Source organism: Macaca mulatta, chromosome 4, assembly GCF_049350105.2.
Source record: "Macaca mulatta isolate MMU2019108-1 chromosome 4, T2T-MMU8v2.0, whole genome shotgun sequence".
NCBI classification, from domain to species: domain Eukaryota; kingdom Metazoa; phylum Chordata; class Mammalia; order Primates; family Cercopithecidae; genus Macaca; species Macaca mulatta.
In genome coordinates, this window is record NC_133409.1 from 49,343,680 (window position 1) to 49,365,439 (window position 21,760).

General features: G+C 40.2%; 1 protein-coding gene across 1 annotated transcript; it reads right to left on the minus strand.

The window, feature by feature from the left end:
* Nucleotides 1-5,064: 5,064 nt before the first annotated feature.
* SF3B5 (splicing factor 3b subunit 5) lies at nt 5,065-5,757 on the minus strand. Its single transcript, NM_001266566.1, is given in 1 exon segment — nt 5,065-5,757. A coding segment is annotated over 1 exon segment (261 nt). The 5' UTR covers nt 5,657-5,757; the 3' UTR covers nt 5,065-5,395.
* Nucleotides 5,758-21,760: the final 16,003 nt, after the last annotated feature.

A 21,760-nucleotide genomic window follows, 5' to 3' on the forward strand; every position in this document is an offset into this window, starting at 1 on the left:
ACTCTGCCGCCTGGGTTGGAGTACAGTGGCGTAATCTTGGCTCACTGCAACCTCCACCTCCCTGGTTCAAGCAATTCTCCTGCCTCAGCCTCCTGAGAAGCTGGGATTACAGGCATGCACCACCATGCCCAGCTAATTTTTGTATTTTTAGTAGAGACGGGGTTTCACCATGTTGGTCAGGCTGGTCTCAAACTCCTGACCTTGTGATCCACCTGCCTCGGCCTCCCAAAGTGCTGGGATTACAGGCATGAGCCACTGCGCCCGGCCTGGAAAAGGTTTTAATAGAGAAAAGGGATTTGAATTCTGCCCTTATGAGGGCAGCTAAGAAACCTTGCCCTAGTCTTAAATGTGTAAGTTTTGGCTGGGCATGGTGGCTCACACCTGTAATACCAGCTGTTGGGGAGGCCGAGGTGGGTGGACCATGAGGTCAGGAGTTCAAGACCAGCTTGGTTAATATAGTGAAACCCTGTCTCTACTAAAAATACAAAAAAGTTAGCCGGGTCGGGTGGCGGGTGCTTGTAATCCCAGCTACTTGGGAGGCTGAGGCAAGGAGAATCGCTTGAACCCGGGAGGTGGAGATTGCAGTGAGCCGAGATCATGCCACTGCACTCCAACCTGGGTGACAGTGCAAGACTCAAAAAAAAAAAAAAAAAAAAAAAAGGGTAAGTTTTATTTCATTAGTCAAGGCCCTGCCCAAATGCCTTTCTCAATGCCCTCACCCAGTACCTCACTGGCGGTTTGCAATAATCTCTTCCTGTACATTCCTGTAGCCTTTTTTTCTAAATTTCTTTTTAGCATTTATCACTTGCTACTACATATTAAAATTATTTATGTGCTGCTATATTTATTTCTCCAACTACCGTGCTTTCAAAGGGCCCACATCTTGTCCCATGCTTTTAAGCATAATACAGTCATCTGTAAAATGATCACTAAAATTTGTCAAATGAAAAACGTGCCCAATTCTTTATAGTTTACAAAGTGGCTTTCTAATTACATCACTCTAAATACACATAGAAACCGCTGATTTTTCTCCGGAGTTATCAGGAATCTGCAAGTTTAGATCTTTTTCTGAAAGTAACTTCCATCTGAGTATCATCTGCTGCCCTCCTGTGTTTGACACAAATATTATTTTATATGAGAACAACAAAAACAGAATGGCTCAATTAAATTTATTTGGAATGCACTTCTACTTTCAGATACTTGAAATGTTTTTCCACACAAAACAATTATGCTTCCTACTAAGATTATTTTTATTCAATCTTTATTCAATATATTTCAAATTACATTTTTTACTTAGGGTTATATGAGATCTTTCATATTGGTCTGATATTCTTTCAATATAATCTACTAAACTTTTAGTATTTCGATTTTAAAAATCTGAGACAACTTATTTGAAATTATTCTAATATTATTTTTGTATGCTAGACCTACTTGGGCAACAGTACAAGACTTTGAAAAAACCTGGTTACTAGTTGCGTGATCATGTGCAAATTACTTTTCTGAACCTGTTTCATCTGTAAAATGAAGACAGTACCTCCCAAAGATCACACAAAACACTTAGCACACCATAAAAATGCTCAATATGTTAGCCATTATTAATATTATAGGAAGCATGTTTTCAGATAGCTCTTCTTTGGTATTACCTATTATGGTAAAGTTAAAGACTGCCTAAGAACATGAATTAGCATGGGCCCAATATATCACCTAGATTAAGCCCTATCCTTTGATAGTCAACACTTAAGATTTATTGGACACCTGGGATGTGTTAGACATCATTCTAGATACTTAGGATATATTAGTTTGTAAAAAAGACCAAAATCCTTGCCTTTGTGAAACCCCACTCTTCATGGAGGTCTTTAAGTTACTGACTTCCTTCTAAATTCTTACTGTACACATTACTCATTTCTTTATATATGCTATCCCATACCATATATCCAGTCCTTTCCTCTCTATCTCCAATGCAGGCTGTCATCTCTCTTGGTCTACTGCTACAGCCTTGAACTGGGGACAGGAGCTCACTCTAATGACACTTTTTATACCTTTACCAAGTTTTATAAGGATGGTGACTTAGTTTGACTCTGCTATTCTTTAAAGAGGAAAAAAAAAATTAGTGTTGACATTTTTATTTAATTGCCAATTATTACAATCTATCCTCTTTCACATTACCCCAGTCTACTCTCAACACAGCAGCCAGAGGGATCATCTGAAACCACAGTTCAACTGTTTTTCTTGAAGTGATGGCCCATTTCATCCATTTTTGATAAAATATCTGCCAAATACCCAAGTGTAAACAACCATAGTTTAATCTCCTATCGGTCATTATTTCCAGTAAAAATGGCAAGAAAGAAATCTCAGGGAAACTGTGAAGCCAAAACTATTTTCATAAAAGTAACATTTTACTTGCCTTTCTTACCGTTAGCATTTGCACAGATGGTGCAAAAGCAATAGTGATAAAACTACTAGCACTTAGCATAAATCAATGGAGTGGCACAAAAATGTATTCCTGGTCATTGTATACTTCATTGCCATGCACCCTCAGTAAAAACAAACAAAAACAAAAAACAATTCAGTTTCACTTAACAATGTGCTTGATGAAGCAGTAAAAATTACTAACTTTATGAAATCTTAACCCTTAAGATGTCTTTTAATATTCTGTGTGATGAAACTGGTAATATGCATAACACATTTCTGCTGCCTGCCAAAGGACAATGGTTTTCTCAAGGAAAAACACTTTTTATTATTTGAGTTGCAAACTGAATTGGCTTTTTTTTTTTTCAAGGCACGTTTTTACATGAAAAAATGACAAACTGTATCTTGTTGCTCAGACTTGGGTATGTATTTGACAGACATTTTCTTGAAAACGAACCAAGTGTGCCTTTCTCTTAAAGGAAAACAATAATATTTGCTATCAATTTCATGCTTGATAGCTTGGTCAAGTTCAAGCTATCAAGTAAAAACTTAAACTTGTGGAAAACTTATACTTTCAAGTAGGTTTTTCAGTTTCCCAATACTATAAGACCTTCCTGAGACACATTAATCAATGTGATTTTTGATATATAATGAATGTATCAACATTTGGAAGGCCTGTGTAACTCAGTGACCCATTACTTTTCAGATGACTGATGCATGATGTTCCAAATCAGGTATGGGTAAAAGATTCATTCAAAGCTCAAGACAGATGAATGAATTTTAATGGAACAGATAAAAAGTTCATTAAACCAGTTTCAGATTCCACGTTGTAACTAACCTTTAAGAAACTACCACTTGTTGGGTTTTAGTAGAATATCAAAGAAGTATATATACAAGTATTTGAAAAAGTTAAATATTCCTCCCATACTAAGTATTTATAAGAAGTGGATTTTTTCATACTTCAACAAAAATTTCATATCCCAACAGTTTGAACACAAAAACAGATATGGGAATCAAGCTGTCTTCTATTAAGCCAAGCACAGAAGACCTCTGAAAAACCAGTTTTTCTTAAAAGCCATTCTTCTCACTAAATTGTGTCTTGGTAAATTGTCATTTTTCATAAAACAAGAACTTTTTTGTTAACATGAAATGGTTTTATCATTATTTTTACCATTGACCTGAGAATTGTCCTTATTTTTCAATGAATTAAAACTTTTGCTTTCATTTCTATGGTGAATATCAACAGCCATAATCCACGCAAACAGAGGCTCTTTGGTGTCTTCATCAATTTTCTAGTGTAATGGAAGGTAGGAGTAGAGACTCACACCTGTAATCCCAGCACTTTGGGAGGCTGAGGTGGGTGGATTGCTTGAGCCAGGAGTTCAAGACCAGCCCGGGAAACATGAGACCTCCATCTCTACAAAAAAACTAAGACATGCAGAAATTAGCCGGGCATGGTGGCCCGTGCCTGTAGTCCCAACTACTTGGGAGGCTGAGGTGGGAGGACTGCTTGAGTCCTGGAAGTTGAGGCTGCAGTGAGCCATGATCGTGCCACCGCACTTCAGCCTGGAGTTCCAAAGCCACCACTGATCTAAGCTATGCCAGGTCATGTGTCTTCTCTGGGTAAAAACCTTCCAATGGTCTGGAGTGGTGGCTCACACCTGTAATCCTAGCACTTTGGGAAGCTGAGGTGGGAGGACTGCTTGAGGCTAAGAGTTCAAGACCAACCTAGCCAACATAGCAAGACCCATCTCTTATTTTTAAAAACTAAAATTAAAAAACCCACAACCTTCCAATGGCTCCTCAGAGGTTCATATATTGTCCTACAAGGCTCTACTCGTTTCCCCCTCCATTACCTGTCCCTCTACTTTTCCCCTGGCTCACCCCCTCCAGCCATGCTTGCCTCTTTGCAGGTCCTCCAATAAACCATACATACTCCCAGTGTTAGTACCATTGCACTGGCAGTTCCCTCTTCATGGAAAGCAATTTCTCCAGTTTTCCGCATGGCTATTTCCCTCATTTCCCTAAAGTCTTTGCTCAAATGTCACCATCTCAGTAACTTGTGTATCATATTTAAGATTATGGCCCTACCAACTACTCCCACCCACACCACGTACATTGTTCTCCCCTCCCCGCAGCATCTTCTAACATTTACTTATTACGTCTACAGTGTTTGACCTCCTTTCTCCACCACCAGCATAATGTAAGCCTCAAGAACATGGGAAAATGCCTGTCACATAGAGCTCAACAAATATTTGTTGAATATAGAAAGGATGAACTCACTTGCCAGCTTGTCATTTCTGGAGACATGGCCACAAATTCCCAAGAAAAAGAAAGGATGCATTTTAAAGAGGCTAAGGAGGACAATGACAGCAAAGACTGCAAAGACTTTTAAAACGGGAGAAAAAGAAAATGGGATACAATAACTACAAACTTCAATACTGAAGGCATTGTGGGCCTGAAAATAACGCTCTTGGGAGAAGTGGCAGTCGGGGAATTAATTATAATGGTAGACAGGGTGGATTTAAGTACCTGATCATGGACACTGGCATGCACTCCCTCCCCCGACCCATTTCCCGCTCGGGTCTTTCAGGAGCCCTCCACCCTAACACAGGAAGTTCACACCAAGAGACTTAATGATTTCTAAACTTTATGGAAAAAGCCAATGACAATCAATTAGCCAAAAATGAGACGCCAAATCCCATCTCATTCCAGCGCCACGCCCTCTTCTCAAACGCTTGCCGGCTCTAGGCCCTCTTCACCAGCACAGTTCTCAGGAGTTCTGCTGGTCTCCCAGTGCTATTCCAAAGGGTTCACATGAAGGCAGGTCAGGCGGGATTCCCCGGGCAAGCACTTCTGTACGCGGAAGTACCAGACGCAGGAGCCATGGAGAGCCGGTCCTTTGGAGGCAGAAATAGTCGAAGGGATTGGCCAACCTGAGGAACACTGGGAGAGGTGCCCCGCACAGTGGTGGTAAGGCAGAGTCTCAGTTCTCCTCGGGCTTGTCGGCTGGCGGTCCACAAGGCTGAAGCATCTTCTCCATCAAATTGAAGCGGACTCGCGCTTTGCTCTCATTCTCTGCAATGGCGAAGTAGTTGAGAAGGTCGAAGTGGCCCATGTAGGAGCAGTACGAGTCGCGGTGTTGGTTCACCAGCCACTCCCACTTGGTGGTGTCGGCGTGGCCCGTGCCGATGTACTTGGACTGCAGGTGCTCCAGCTGGCTGTGGATGGTGTAGCGGTCCGTCATCTCGCCGCTTTCCCCTTAGTTCCCAGGACAGAGGACGCAGACAACAAACCGCCGCTCTGGCGTTTCACGCGGGAGTGAGGCCACCGTGCGGAAGCTCCAGGCCCGCGCCGTCGCAGAAGAATGGCGTCACGACGACTAAGTAGCGTAAGTCTCGCTCATAGGGCTCAAAGGCGGAAGCGGAAGCACATTCTGTCACGGAATTGGAGTTGCCGAGGCGACGCCACAAGTGTGTCGCCCCTGTAGAGAGCCCCGCCCCGTCAGAGAGCGTTGCATGATGGTCCACTTGGTGGCTATGGGAAGCCCTTTTCCAACAGGGAGCCTTGCATGCTGGGACTTGTGGTCTTGGGAGTTCGTGCTCGTAGTCTTCTGGAACTCCTGGTCTCGTTTTGTTGTTTGAGACAGAGACTCGCACTGTTGCCGGGACTGCAGTGTAATGGCGCGATCTCGATTCACTGCAACTTAACGCCTCCTGGGTTCACGCGATTCTCCTGCCTCAGCCTCTCCAGTAGCTGGGATTACAGGCGCACACCACCACGCCAGGCCAATTTTTTTTTTTTTTTTTTTTTTTGTATTTTTAGTAGAGATGGGGTTTCACTGTCTTTGCCTGGCTGATCTCGAACTCCTGATTTCGTGATCCTCCCTCCTCGGTCTTCCAAAATTCTGGGATTACAGGCGTGAGCCACTGCGCCAGGCCCCTGGTCGCGTTTTAAAAGTGATCTGGGGACCTAGTGGAGGGTGATGTCTGGGAGGTGGGGAGCATCCGTGGGTGGCTTGGGGCTGATGGGAAATGGGAAACCCAAGTAGGACTGGACTACAAGCAGCCCCGAAAATAAACTCTCCGTGTTTTCCAAAGCTATCATGGTAGCACAGCCATCCCTTCACAACCAGGGATGGATTACCCAGAAGTCGGCAGGCACAAGTTCTGGTCCCAGCTATGTCTTTTAGGAGTCTGTGGCATAAAAGAGTTATTTCAGCTCTAACCAGGGTGCTTGGTGAGCAAGTACAGCACCAATTCCCACACATTCCGGCTTCCACCTCAAGCTCCTCCTTCCCCTCTAGCCACTTATTTTGATATCCTTCCTCCAAGGCCTCACTGCACCCTACTTGGCCCTTCCATTCAGTGGGTTTTGTGGATTCAACCGACCCGATTGAAAATATTTGGGGAAAAAGTCAGTCTGTACTGAAGTGTAGACTTTTTAAGGTTATTATTCCCTAAACAATACAGTATAACAACTATTTACATAGCATTTACATTGTATTAGGTATTGTTAAATAATCTGGAGACAAACTATACAGGAGAATGTGCATATGTGCAAATACAAGCCATTTTATATCAGGGACTTGAGCATCCTCTAGTTTTGGTATCCATGGGAGTCCTGGAACAAATCACTCACGGATACTGAGGGACAACTGTACTTCTCCGTGTTACCTGTTGTGCCCGTCCCCATTTTCTTGTACAAGCTGTTCCCTCTACGTGGAATGTCTGTTCCCTTGGTGAATACATCTCCCAAAAAGGCAGCTCAAATGCATCTCCTTAGAGTTTTCTCTGGCTGCTCCAGACAGATGTAAACTCTCCTTCCTCTTTGTAGGTTATACATCTCTTCCTTGTTATCGCTTTATATCCTACTGTTTGGTTTAATAACTTCCTTACATGGGTAGAAGCTACTTGAAAAAAAAAATCCAAAACAAAAATTTGATAAATGGTTAAATAACTCTATTACAACGGAAGGGAAGGAAAACTTTACTAGGAGAGAGATAACTTGAAAATTATTTTATTCTGCTGTTTAAACTTTGTTGGGTCAGGTTCCAAGATGGCCGAATAGGAACAGCTCCAGGCTACAGCTCCCAGTGTGAGTGACACAGAAGACGGGTGATTTCTGCACTTCCAACTGAAGTACTGGGTTCATCTCACTGGGACGTGTTGGACAGTGGGTGCAGGACAGTGGGTGCAGCCCACCAAGAGAGAGCTGAAGCAGGGTGAGACATTGCCTTACCAGGGAAGCGCAAGGGCTTTCCTAGTCAAGGGAAACCGTGACACACAGCACCTGGAAAATCGGGTCACTCCCACCCTAATACTGTGCTTTTCCAAGGGTCTTAGCAAACGGCACACCAGGAGATTATATCCTGCGCCTGGCTTGGAGGGTCCCACACTGGAGTCTCCCTCATTGCTAGCACAGCAGTCTGATGGCAAGGTGGCAGTGAGACTGGGGGAGGGGCACCCACCATTGCTGAGGCTTGAGTAGGTAAACAAAGCAGCCAGGAAGCTCAAACTGGGTGAAGCCCACTGCAGCTCAAGGAGGCCTGTGTGCCTCTGTAGACTCCACCTCTGGGGTCAGGGCATAGCCAAACAAAAGGCAGTAGAAACCTCTGCAGATTTAAATGTCCCTGTCTCACAGCTTTGGAAAGAGTAGTGGTTCTCCCAGCCCAGAGTTTGAGATCTGAGAATGGACAGACTGCCTCCTCAAGTGGCTCCCTGACCCCCGAGTAGCATAACTGGGAGGTACCCCCCAGTAGGGGCAGATTGACACCTCACACGGCCAGGCACCCCTCTGAGACGAAGCTTCCAGAGGAACGATCAGGCAGCAACATTTGCTGTTCAGCAATATTCACTCTTCTGCAGCTTCTGCTGCTGATACCCAGGCAAACAGTGGACCTCCAGCAAACTCCAACAGACCTGCAGCTGAGGGTCCTGACTGTTAGAAGAAAAACTAACAAATGGAAAGGACATTCACACCAAAATCCCATCTGTACATCACCATCATCAAAGACCAAAGGTAGATAAAACCACAAAGATGGGGGAAAAACAGAGCAGAAGAACTGAAAATTCAAAAAATCAGAGCACCTCTCCCCCTCAAAAGGAATGCAGCTCCTTGCCAGCAACAGAGAAAAGCTGGATGGAGAATGACTTTGACAAGTTGAGAGAAGAAGGCTTCAGACGATCAAACTTCTCCAAGCTAAAGGAGGAAATTTGAACCCATTGCAAAGAAGCTAAAAACCTTTAAAAAAGATTAGATGAATGGTTAACTAGAATAACCAATGTAGAGAAGTCCTTAAATGACCGGATAGAGCTGAAAACCATGGCATGAGAACTACATGACAAATTCACAAGCTTCAGTAACCGATTCGATCAACTGGAAGAAAGGGTCTTCAGTAACTGATTCGATAAACTGGAAGAAAGGGTATCAGTGATTGAAGATCAAATGAATGAAAGGAAGTAACAAGAGAAGTTTAGAGAAAAAGGAGTAAAAGGAAATGAACAAAGCCTCTAAGAAATATGGGACTATGTGAAAAGACCAAATCTACGTCTGATTGGTGTCCCTGAAAGTGACAAGGAGAATAGAACAAAGTTGGAAAACACTGTGCAGGATACTATCCAGGAGAACTTCCCCAACCTAGCAAGTCAGGCCAACATTCAAATTCAGGAAATACAGAGCAACAAAGATACTCCTCAAGAAGAACAACTCTAAGACACATAATTGTCAGATTCACCAAAGTTGAAATGAAGGAAAAAATGTTAAGGGCAGCCAGAGAGAAAGGACGGGTTACTCACAAAGGGAAGCCCATCAGACTAAGAGCAGATCTCTCAGCAGAAACTCAACAAGCCAAAAGAGAGTGGGGCCAATATTCAACATTCTTAAATAAAAGAATTTTAAGCCCAGAATTTCATATCCAGCCAAACCAAGTTTCATAAGTGAAGGAGAAATAAAATCCTTTACAGACAAGTAAATGCTTAGAGATTTTGTCACCACCAGGCCTGCCCTACAAGAGCTCCTAAAGGAAACACTAAGCATGGAAAGGAACAACCAGTACTAGCCACTGCAAAAACATGCCAAATTGTAAAGACAATCGATGCTAGGAAGAAACTGCATCAACTAATGAGCAAAATAACCAGCTAATATCATAATGACAGGATCAAATTCACACATAACAATATTAACCTTAAGTGTAAATGGGCTAAATGCTCCAATTAAAAGACCCGGACCGGCAAATTGGATAAAGAGTCCATACCCATCAGTGTGCTGTATTCAGGAGACCCATCTCACGTGCAGAGACACACATAGGATCAAAATAAAGGGATGGAGGAAGATCTACCAAGCAAGTGGAAAACAAAAAACAGCAGGGGTTGCAATCCTAGTCTCTGATAAAACAGACTTTAAACCAACAAAGATCAAAAGAGACAAAGAAGGCCATTACATAATGGTAAAGGGATCAATTCAACAAGAAAAGCTAACTATCCTAAATAGATATGCACCCAATACAGGAGCACCCAGATTCATAAAGCAAGTCCTTAGAGACTTACAAAGAGACTTAGACTCCCACACAATAATAATGGGAGACTTTAACACCCCACTGTCAACATTAGAGAGATCAATGAGACAGAAAGTTAACAAGAATATCCAGGAATTGAACTCAACTCTACACCAAGCAGACTAATAGACATCTACAGAACTCTCCACCCCTAATCAACAGAATATACATTCTTCTCAGCACCACATCACACTTATTCCAAAATTGACCACCTCGTTGGAAGTAAAGCACTCCTCAGCAAATGTAAAAGAACAGAAATTATAACAAACTGTCTCTCAGACCACAGTACAATCAAACTAGAACTCAGGATTATGAAACTCACTCAAAACCACACAACTACATGGAAACTGAACAACTTGCTCCTGAGTGACTACTGGGTACATAACGAAATGAAGGCAGAAATAAAGATGTTCGCTGAAACCAGTGAGAACAAAGATACAACATATCAGAATCTCTGGGACACATTTAAAGCAGTGTGTAGAGGGAAATTTGTAGCACTAAATGCCCACAAGAGAAAGCAAGAAAGATCTAAAATTGACATCCTAACATCACAATTAAAAGAACTAGAGAAGCAAGAGCAAACACATTCAAAAGCTAGCAGAAGGCAAGAAATAACTAAGATCAGATCAGAACTGAAGGAGATAGAGACACAAAAAACCCTTAAAAAAACAATGAATGCAGGAGCTGGTTTTTTGAAAAGATCAACAAAATTGACAGACCGCTAGCAAGACTAATAAAGAAGGAAAGAGAGAAGAATCAAATAGACACAATAAAAAATAATAAAGGGTATATCACCACCGACCCCACAGAAATACAAACTACCATCAGAGAATATATAAACACCTCTACGCAAATAAACTGGAAAACCTAGAAGAAATGGATAAATTCCTGGACACATACACTCTCCCAAGACTAAACTAGGAAGAAGTTGAATCCCTGAATAGACCAATAGCAGGCTCTGAAATTGAGGCAATAATTAATAGCCTACCAACCAAAAAATGTCCAGGACCAGATGGATTCACAGCCGAATTCTACCGGAGGTACAAAGAGGAGCTGGTACCATTCCTTCTGAAATTATTCCAATCAATAGAAAACGAGAAAATCCTCCCTAACTCATTTTATGAGGCCAACATCATCCTGATACCAAAGCCTGGCAAAGCCTGGCAGAGACACAACAAAAAAAGAGAATTTTAGACCAATATCCCTGATGAACATTGATACAAACATCCTCAATAAAATACTGGCAAACCGAATCCAGCAGCACATCAAAAAGCTTATCCACCATGATCAAGTGTGCTTCATCCCTGGGATGCAAGGCTGGTTCAACATATGCAAATCAATAAACGTTATCCAGCATATAAACAGAACCAAAGACAAAAACCACATGATTATCGCAATAGATGCAGAAAAGGCCTTTGACAAAATTCAACAGCCCTTCATGCTAAAAACTCTCAATAAATTCGGTATTGATGGAGCATATCTCAAAATAATAAGAGCTATTTATGACAGACCCACAGCCAATATCATACTGAATGGGCAAAAACTGGAAGCATTCCCTTTGAAAACTGACATAACACAGGGATGTCCTCTCTCACCACTCCTATTCAACATAGTGTTGGAAGTTCTGGCCAGGGCAATCATGCAGGAGAAAGAAATCAAGGGTATTCAATTAGGCAAAGAGGAAGTCAAATTGTCCCTGTTTGCAGATGACATGATTGTATATTTAGAAAACCCCATCATCTCAGCCCCAAATCTCCTTAAGCTGATAAGCAACTTCAGCAAGGTCTCAGGATACAAAATCAATGTGCAAAAATTGCAAGCATTCTTATACACCAATAACAGACAAACAGAGAGCCAAATCATGAGTGAACTCCGATTCGCAATTGCTTTAAATAGAATAAAATACCTAGGAATCCAACTTAGAGGGATGTGAAGGACCTCTTCAAGGAGAACTACAAACCACTGCTCAATGAAATAAAAGAGGACACAAACAAATGGAAGAACATTCCATACTCATGGATAAGAAGAATCAATTTCATGAAAATGGCTATACTGCCCAAGGTAATATATATATGCAATGCCATCCCCATAAAGCTACCAATGACTTTCTTCACAGAATTGGAAAAAACTACTTTAAAGTTCATGTGGAGCCAAAAAAGAGCCCAGATAGCCAAGACAATCCTAAGCCAAAAGTGCAAAGCTGGAGGCATCACACTACCTGACTTAAAACTATGCTACAAGGCTACAGTAACCAAAGCAGCATAGTAGTGGTACCAAAACAGACATATAGATCAATGGAACAGAACAGAGCTCTCAGAAATAATACCACACATCTACAACCATCTGATCTTTGACAAACTTGTCAAAAACAAGAAATGGGAAAAGGATTCCCTATTTAATAAATGGTGCTGGGAAAACTGGCTAGCCATATGTAGAAAGCTGAAACTTTTTTTTACACCTTTTACACCTTTTATAAAAATTAATTCAAGATGGATTAAAGACTTAAATGTTAGACCTAAAACCATAAAAACCCTAGAAGAAAACCTAGGCAATACCATTCAGGACATAGGCATGGGCAAAGACTTCATGACTAAAACACCAAAAGCAATGGCAACAAAAGCCAAAATTGACAAATGGGATCTAATTAAACTAAAGAGCTTCTGCATAGCAAAAGCAACTACCATCAGAGTGAACAGGCAACCTATAGAATGGGAGAAAATTTTTGCAATCTACTCATCTGAAAAAGGGCTAATATCCAGAACCTACAGAGAACTCAAACAAATTTACAAGAAAAAAACAAACAACCCCATCAAAAAGTGGGCAAAGGATATGAACAGACACTTCCCAAAAGAAGACATTTATGCAGCCAAGAGACACATGAAGAAATGCTCATCATCGCTGGCCGTCAGAGAAGTGCAAATCAAAACCACAATGAGATACCATCTCACACCAGTTAGAATGGCAATCATTAAAAAGTCAAGAAACAACAGGTGCTGGAGAGGATGTGGAGAAATAGGAACACTTTTACACTGTTGGTGGGACTGTAAACTAGTTCAACCATTGTGGAAGACAGTGTGGCGATTCCTCAAGGATCTAGAGCTAGAAATACCATTTGACCCAGCCATCCTATTACTGGGTGTATACCCAAAGGATTATAAATCATGCTGCTATAAAGACACATGCACACGTATGTTTATTGCGGCACTATTCACAATAGCAAAGACTTGGAACCAACCCAAATGTCCATCAATGATAGACTGGGTTAAGAAAATGTGGCACATATACACCACAGAATACTATGCAGACATTAAAAAGGATGAGTTCATGTCCTTTGTAGGGACATGGATGCAGCTGGAAACCATCTTTCTCAGCAAACTATCACAAGAACAGAAAACTAAACACCACATCTTCTCACTCATAGGTGGGAATTGAACAATGAAAACACTTGGACACAGGGTAGGGAACATCACACACTGGGGCCTGTCATGGGGTGGAGGTAGCGGGGAGGGATAGCATTAGGAGATATACCTAATGTAAATGATGAGTTAATGGGTGCAGCATGCCAACATGGCACAAGTATACATATGTAACAAACCTGCACGTTGTGCACATGTACCCTAGAAGTTAAAAGTATAATAAAAAATAAATAAATTTTAAAAATAAAAATAAATAATAAAAATAAAATAAAATAAACTCTGTTATAACAAATGTTTCACTCCTAAAATGCAAAGAATTTTGTCAGGCATACTTGTGGGAGATGTATCAAACCTTAACATTTTGCCATTTTTCTATGGAGCCTGTTTTTTTGATTGCTGAAATTGTGTATCCATGCACAATAGATGTTTTTGTTATGCATGTTTTAAAGCTCTATATAAATAACACTCTGTCTATATTGTTTAAAAAGTTGCTTTTTACCCTTGTCAGTATTCATGTTACATGTTGTGGAACTTTAGTTCATTTTTACTGCTATGTAGTATGTCACTTAATTAGTAAACCATAATGTGTCCACTCTCTCGATGATGGGCATTTATTTTCATATTTTTGCGATTAGAAACAATGCTGCAACAAATATTCTCATACATGTGAAGGAGTTTTCTCCAGGGTAGTGGTCCTCAACCTTTTTGGCGCCAGGGACTGGTTTCATGGAAGACAAGTTTTCCACGGACAGGGGTTAGGGATGGCAATGGTTTGGGGATGATTCAGGCACATTACATTTATTGTACACTTTATTTCTGTTATTATTACATTGTAACATATAATGAAATAATTGTACAACTCACCATAATGTAGAATCATCCGGAGCCTTGAGCTTATTTTCTTGCAACTAGACAGTCCCATCTGGGGGTGATGGGGGATAGTGACACCCGAAGTGTGTTGCTTATGTCCAGTCTACTCTGTAATCTCAATTTGGTTGTATCACTGCAGAAAACCCTGTTTCACAAAGATAGGATGTCGGAAATGGAAGCAGGGTTTTCCGTGCTTTTGTGGCAATCTGAGGATATTCTGCCTTGATTCTAATCCAGAACACATAGAGATTTGAAGTTTCAAACATACTTTTAAAGGCACCATTATTTGCAGTCTCAAGCAGTTGATCTTCTAGTATGGGCAAAGTTGATTCACATGTTTTTCTCACAAATGCATCACGGATCCATTCCTTCCCAGTCCAGAGGTCTTTTAGTTGGGAAGTAATGTCCAAACTCTTTTAAATGTGAGACAGGTGATCATGCACCTGCTGCGAGAAAGAAGGCCCTGGCTCAGTCTCTTTCAAAATCTCTACTAATGTTTGAAACATCAAAAATCCTGGTGTTGACTTGTCACCCCCATAATTCCAGTTGAATTTGAATGCAACCACTTTATCTAGCAACTTGAACACAGTTGTTCTCCTCTGAAGTGACAGATTGAATTTGCTGAGCAGGTTGAATATGTCACACAAGTAAGTTTTGCCACCCATCCTGTGTAACTGACGTGCTGCCTGTGATTACTGTTTTTTAAAAGAAATATCTGTAGCAGCTTATCTAATTCAAAAGCTCTGGCCAGTGATCTATCTTTAGAAAGCCATCTCACCTCTGTGTAGAAGGAAGATGAGTGTACTCTGCGTCCATCTCCTCACAGAGCTGTGCGAACAGACGTGAGTTAAGGGCATATACTTCAATATAGCTGATAATTTTAATCACATCCTGCAAAACGTGATGAAGTTCAGGTGACATTTTTCAGCTAGTCAGCGTTTCTCCATGAACAACACAATGCATAGACACATTCAGAAGCAACCTCTTTGACCCAAGTAGTGAAACCAGAAAGCTGTCCTGTCATGGTAACTGCTCCATCCGTGCATATACCAACACAAAATGTCCAATTCAGTTTCCTGATGTGTAATCATTTAAAGACTTGAATAGTTCTGCAGCTGTGGTGTTGATTGGCAACAAAAGTACACATAACATATCCTCACACACATCCTCCTGAAAATATATTCACAAAAACAAGCATTGTTGCCTTGTTGTCAGCATTGGTAGACTTGTCAACCTGAATTGTGTACCACGGTGACTTATTAATCCTCTCTAACAATAATGCCTCAATATCCTCTGCTATTGCATCAATTTGTCTAGTTGTGGTGCTAGCCAAAGAGGAATGTGTGTCTCCTTTTGAACTGCAGCCTTTCCTAAAAGTTCACAACAGATGTCCTCAGCAGCAGGGAGGATCAATTCTTCACCAATAGTAAAGGGCTTCTTATCTCTAGCAATGTGGTTAGCCATTGACTGATGCTGTCAGTACAGACACACTTGATGCGGTAGGACCTTCAATAATTGCTTCCGTTTGTGTTCATGTTTTTTTTTTTTTTTTCCTTTGAAAACCTCCAAAACCTGGTCTTTTAATGCAAGTTTCTTGGTCTCCATGTGGTGAAACAGTTTTGAAGCTTTCGTAGTTTCAGTGGATAGCCAGTTACCAAGTATTATACAAAGTGAGCTTGGAGAATGTGAATAACATGTTGCAAGGAGTAATTTAAGTAGGACTCTTGGTATTTTCTTTTAAATGCAGCTTTCTTTTTGCTGGCAGTCTTAGAGTCTTCTGTCTCATCATTGGATCTTTCTCCTTTTTGAAAGAAGCGCTCTAGTGATGTTTGGTTTTTGCTCATGTTGGCTGGGATTAGCTTGTGTGCTTACCAAAACTGTGACTGAGACAAGTGCCAGAAAGAAGCATTGATGGAAGTGGTAAATAAAATAAACGGTGGACCATCCACAGACTAAAATAAGTGTTGAATTGTGACTTAAAGCCTGCCACCAGATGCAGCTGTATAATTGAAGTACATCAACTCACTTGCCACTGTAAAGCCTGCCACCAGATGCAGCTTAATTGTCACTTGCCACTCACTGATAGGGTTTTGATATGAGTCTGCAAGCAATTGATTTATTATAGTTTCTGTGCAGTCAAACCTCTGCTAACATTAATCTATATTTGCAGCTGCTCCCCAGTGCAAGCATCCCCACCTCAGCTCCACCTCAGATCATCAGGCATTAGATTTTTACAAGGAGTGCACCACCTAGATCCCTCACATGCGTAGTTCACAATGGGGTTCAAGCTCCTATAAGAATCTAATGCTGCTACTGATCTGACAGGAGGCGAAGCTCAGGCAGTAATGCCAGTGATGGGGAGTGTCTGTAAATACAGATGAAGCTTTTCTTGCTTGCTCACTGCTCACCTCCTGCTGTATGGCCCAGTTACAGGGGTTGTGGACCCCTGCTCTAGGGCATATACATAGGAATAAAATTGTTGAGACTTAGGGATGAGTGTCTTCAAGCTTTGCTAAATGTTGCCAAATTGCTTTACAAGTGATTGTACCAATTGGCTCTCCCACCAGCAGAATGAGAATTCCTTTTGCTCCAATACTTGGCGCTGTCAGATACTTTTTAATGTTTCAAGTCTGTTGGATGGAATGGAATTTCACTTTGGCTTTAATGTGCATATCCCTAATTAACCAGGGGGGCTGGAGGTCTTTTTGTTTATTTATCTATTGTATTTCTCTTCCGTGAATTGTGTATTCATATACTTTGCCCATTTCCTACTGGATGTTTGTATTTTTCTTGCTAATCTTCAGGAGCTCTTTTTTGAGACAGAGTCTGGCTCTTTCATCCAGGCTGGAGTGCCGTGGCACAATCTCAGCTAACTGCAACCTCTATCTCCTGGGTTCAAGCAGTTCTCCTGCCTCAGCCTCCCAAGTAGCTGGGATTACAGGCACCCACCACCACACTTGGCTAATTTTTGTATTTTTAGTAGAGACAGGGTTTTGCCATGTTGACCAGGCTGGTGTCAAACTCCTGGGCTCAAGTGATCCACCCAACTCTGCCTCCCAAAGTGTTGGGATTACAGGCGTGAGCCACCGTGCCTGGCCTAGGAGCTCTTTATATATTCAGGATACTAGGCTTGCTGATTATAAGCAATGAAAGTATCTTTTTCCAGTCTATGGCTTTTCTTTACCCTATCTTTAGGATATCTTTTGTTGTAGACAAGTTAAGTTTAAAGTAGTCAGATTTATCAGCCCTTCTTTATGGTTTTTTTGCTTTTTGTATTTGGTTTAGAAAATGAAATCAATCAAAGCCCTTTCCTACCAAGGGGCCACAAAAAGAGTTTCCTTTATCGTCTTCTAAAAGTTTTAGAATTCTTGTTTTTCAAATTTATGACTTTAATCCACCTGGAAGATTTTGTTTTGTTTTGTTTTGATTTATGGACCTAATTTTTAATATTTCCTATTTGACTTTCTGGTTACCAGTGATAACCAATCATTTATTAAATAGTACATCTTTTTTTTCTACTTATTTAGTGCTTCTATTACATACTTATAGAGCTGGGCATTCTATTCCATTAGTTTATCTGTCTATACCTTTAATAGTAGCACAGGGTCTTAATTACTGAATCCTTACAATAGGTCTTGATATCTGATTGGGTGAAAGCCTGTACAACATTTTTCTTTCATAAATTTATTGACTAGTCTTGATTTTTTGCTTTTCCATGTGCATTTAGAATTGTCAGAATCCTTATGGAAATTGTGATAGAGTCTAACAAAGTCATGAAAATTAATCCGATACTATTTCTATATCATTAAGAATGATTCTAAGAATATGAGAGAATGCCTCACATTCAAAAGCCTTTAGAGGGAAATGGAAAATGCCCTTACGTGTATTAATTAAGAGTCAAGGTATATTAGGTTGTTTATGCTGCCATGACAGAAGTATCACTGGTTGTTTAAGCAACAGAAATTTATTTTCTCACAGTCCTAGACCTAGACATCCAAGAGCAAGGTGTTGGCATGGCTGGTTTCATTCTGAGGTATCTCTCCTTGGCTCTCTCTGTGTCCTCACAAAGCTTTCCTTCTGTGCCTGTTTGTGTCCTAATCTCTTATAAAGACACCAGTCATATTGGATTAGGGCTCACCCATATGACCTCATTTTAACTTAATTACCTCTTTAAAGGCACTGTCTCCAAATACAGTCCCATTCTGAGGTACTGGGGGTTAGGAATTTATATATTTATTTATTTATTTATTTATTTATTTAGAAGGAGTCTTGCTCTGTCGCCCAGGCAGGAGTGCAGTGGCACGATCTCAGCTCACTCCAACCTCCACCTCCCAGGTTCAAGCAATTCTCCTGCCTCAGCCTCCCAAGTAGCTGGATTACATGCACCACCATGCCCGGCTAATTTTTGTATTTTTAGTAGACTTGGGGTTTCATCATGTTGGCCAGGCTGTAGGATTTTAACATATGAATTTTAGAGGGACACAATTCAGCCATAATAGTTATATACAGTGACATGTAATACATAAAATAGCTTGCTTTTTACATATTTGTGAATTTAATTAGATTTATGAAAATAATTGAAATACTTGAAAAGTTTTATTAAATCAGACAATTGCAATACTAACAAGGAACATAAAATATATTAATAACTATGGTTGAGGCCTGTTGTGACAGCTCACGCCTGTAATTCCAGCACTTTGGGAGGCCAAGGTGGGAGGATCTCTTGAGTCCAGGAGTTGGAAACAAGCCTGGGCAATATGGTGAAACCCTGTCTCTACTGCAAATACAAAAATTAGTCGAGCTTGGTGGCCCATGCTTGTAGTCCCAGCTACTCAGGAGGCTGAGATGGGAGGATTGCTTGAGTCTGGGAGGTTGAGGCTGCGGTGAGCTGAGATCACACCACTGCACTACAGTCTGGGTGACAGTGAGACCCTGTCTCAAAAAAAAGGAAAAAAAAAATAACTATGATTTAAAGTGTTTAAAATAGTTAAACTTTGGAGTAGAACTAAATTTTATTCAAAGGCCCCTTTAAAAGGACTGCTAAAATTTGCTAAACTTTGAAATAGATTAGGATTTTTAACTGAAGTTAAAAGCTTAAGGAAACAAAGGTAGTTTTGCAAGTTATAAGTTTAGTAGATTGAGCATCAGCTTTTAAAACCTAAATAAATGCCTGAATAGTACTTTCTATATTCCCCCAAATGATCCTTAAAGGCACTACAAAGCCTCACATTTAATGAAGTCAGCTTTCAAATAGCATGAAAACCTTGCTGCAATTTTAATTATAATTATATTAAATTTTTAACTTGGAGAGAGGGGTCATATACACATACTATATATTTTCATTTATTTACTTCTTTCTTTCTCTTCTTTCTTTCTTTCTTTCTTTCTTTCTTTCTTTCTTTCTTTCTTTCTTTCTTTCTTTCTTTCTTTCTTTCTTTCTTTCTCTCCCTCTCCCTCTCCCTCTCCCTCTCCCTCTCCCTCTCCCTCTCCCTCTCCCTTTCCCTCTCCCCTCCTTTCTTCAACAGAGTCTTGCTCTGTTGCTCAGACTGGAGTGCAGCTGTGTGATCTCGGCTCACTGCAACCTCCACCTCCCAAATTCAAGCAATTATCATGCCGCAGCCTCCCAAGTGTCTAGGATTACAGGCATATGCCCCCATGCCTGGCTATTTTTTTTTTTTTAGTAGAGACAGGGGCCGCCATATTGGCCAGGCTGGTCTTGAACTCCTGGCCTCAAGGCCACCTCAGCCTCCCAAAGTGCTGGGATTACAGGCGTGAGCTACTGCAACCTAAGTCTACTTTTCTTAGTGTAAAATAAAGCTTGTATAATTTTCTCCATTCATATCTTTCCCATATTCTGTTAAGATTATTCCTGGGTATCTGCCATGTATACTTATATTACCCGTGAATTTTAAATTATGCCCTAATAAGGAATATTACAATTTCTTACACTTGTTGACAATAAAGAATTTTGGTCTGGAAACAGCAATCTTATTGGCAAGACATGCCAGGAGAGCTGTGAGCATTTCCTACCCCAAGATATTACCTCAAGTCAATCCCACCTGTTAGGTTGCTTTATGTAACTATCAAATGTTGTCTCACTAGGTAACTTTGGGGACGAAAAAAAAGTAAACAGAAACCTTAAAAATAAAATTTTACAAATGCTGTCTTACAGTTCAGCATTTGAGTAAGGAAAAATATGCAACAAAAGATTCCACTGGAAAAGTGTATAGAATTTAAAATGTGTAAAGAAAAAATTACATATATTTTTAGACAGAAAATTATATTTTGTTGAATCTTTTTTTCAAGAAAAGTCTTCCTTGTCCTTCTTGGTCTTGTGTTGCAGGCTTTACATTTTTTAAAAAGCCATTTAACATTTTGAATAATAAAGGCATAATCCACACATAGAGAGCTATAACAAGGAAAGCAGTATCTAACTTATACCATTTCTCAATCCCCATCTTTAATGAGTAACCACACTGTATTAGTTTCTTGTGTATCCTTTGGGAGGTTACATTCATGGATGTATAAGCAAATATAAATATATATAGTATTTTAAAATTCATATGGTAGCAAAATGCTCACCATAATTCTCTACCTTAGTTTTTTTGTGTTGGTTGTTTAATTCTGTTCTATGTTCTTTGATATATCATGGAAATCATTGCATATTAGTACATGAAGAGTTTCTTCATTCTTTTTTTCTTGTATTATTGCCACATAATATTCCATTGTATGGGTGTATCATACTCCAAGTAACCACCCTTTTATTGATTACCGTTTATGTTGTTTCCACTGCTGCAATGAATAACTTGCTGCAATGACTAATACTGTACATATGTTATATTGCACATGCACAAGTATATTCATAGGGTGAATTCCTAGTAGTGGAATTAGAGCATTAATTAAGACAATGAAACTACTGTTGTGCACACACTTAATGCAATCATGAATCTCTAACCATATTGCTTCTCAGTGAATTCCAAATGTCTTGGGCTACCAGAAATTATATTCAAATTTTATTATGATCTAAGAAAGACATGAACTTTAAATAGAAATTAACTGAAGTCACATTTTCCTTGGTGAAAAATTATTTTAGATATCGTTTCTGTCTGTAAGCAAGTATTAAGAGGACTTTCAATATGTCCAGATGTTGAAATAATGTTTCACACTAGGGGTCGCCAAAACAGTATTTAAGGCCAGCAAATGGAGCAATGGTTGAGAATATTTTTATAATGAGGCACTCTTGAGCTTCTCAGTCATGGTTCTCAGGAAAGACGCTTTGTGACTGAGATGCTAAAAATAATACTTTGGCGTGCTGTATTTTTAAAGGCAACTAAGACTTTGATAATTTAGGAGAAAAGGAAGCAACCATACCCTTATCGTACTTTGGGGACATTACAGAGTAAGTGGTGATGTGGAATTTAGGTGATATGGGATTTAGATAATTTTAAAAATAAATTTGCTAGTTATGATCTTATTTTTCTGTGATTGAAAGTGTCTTTATCTTCTACTT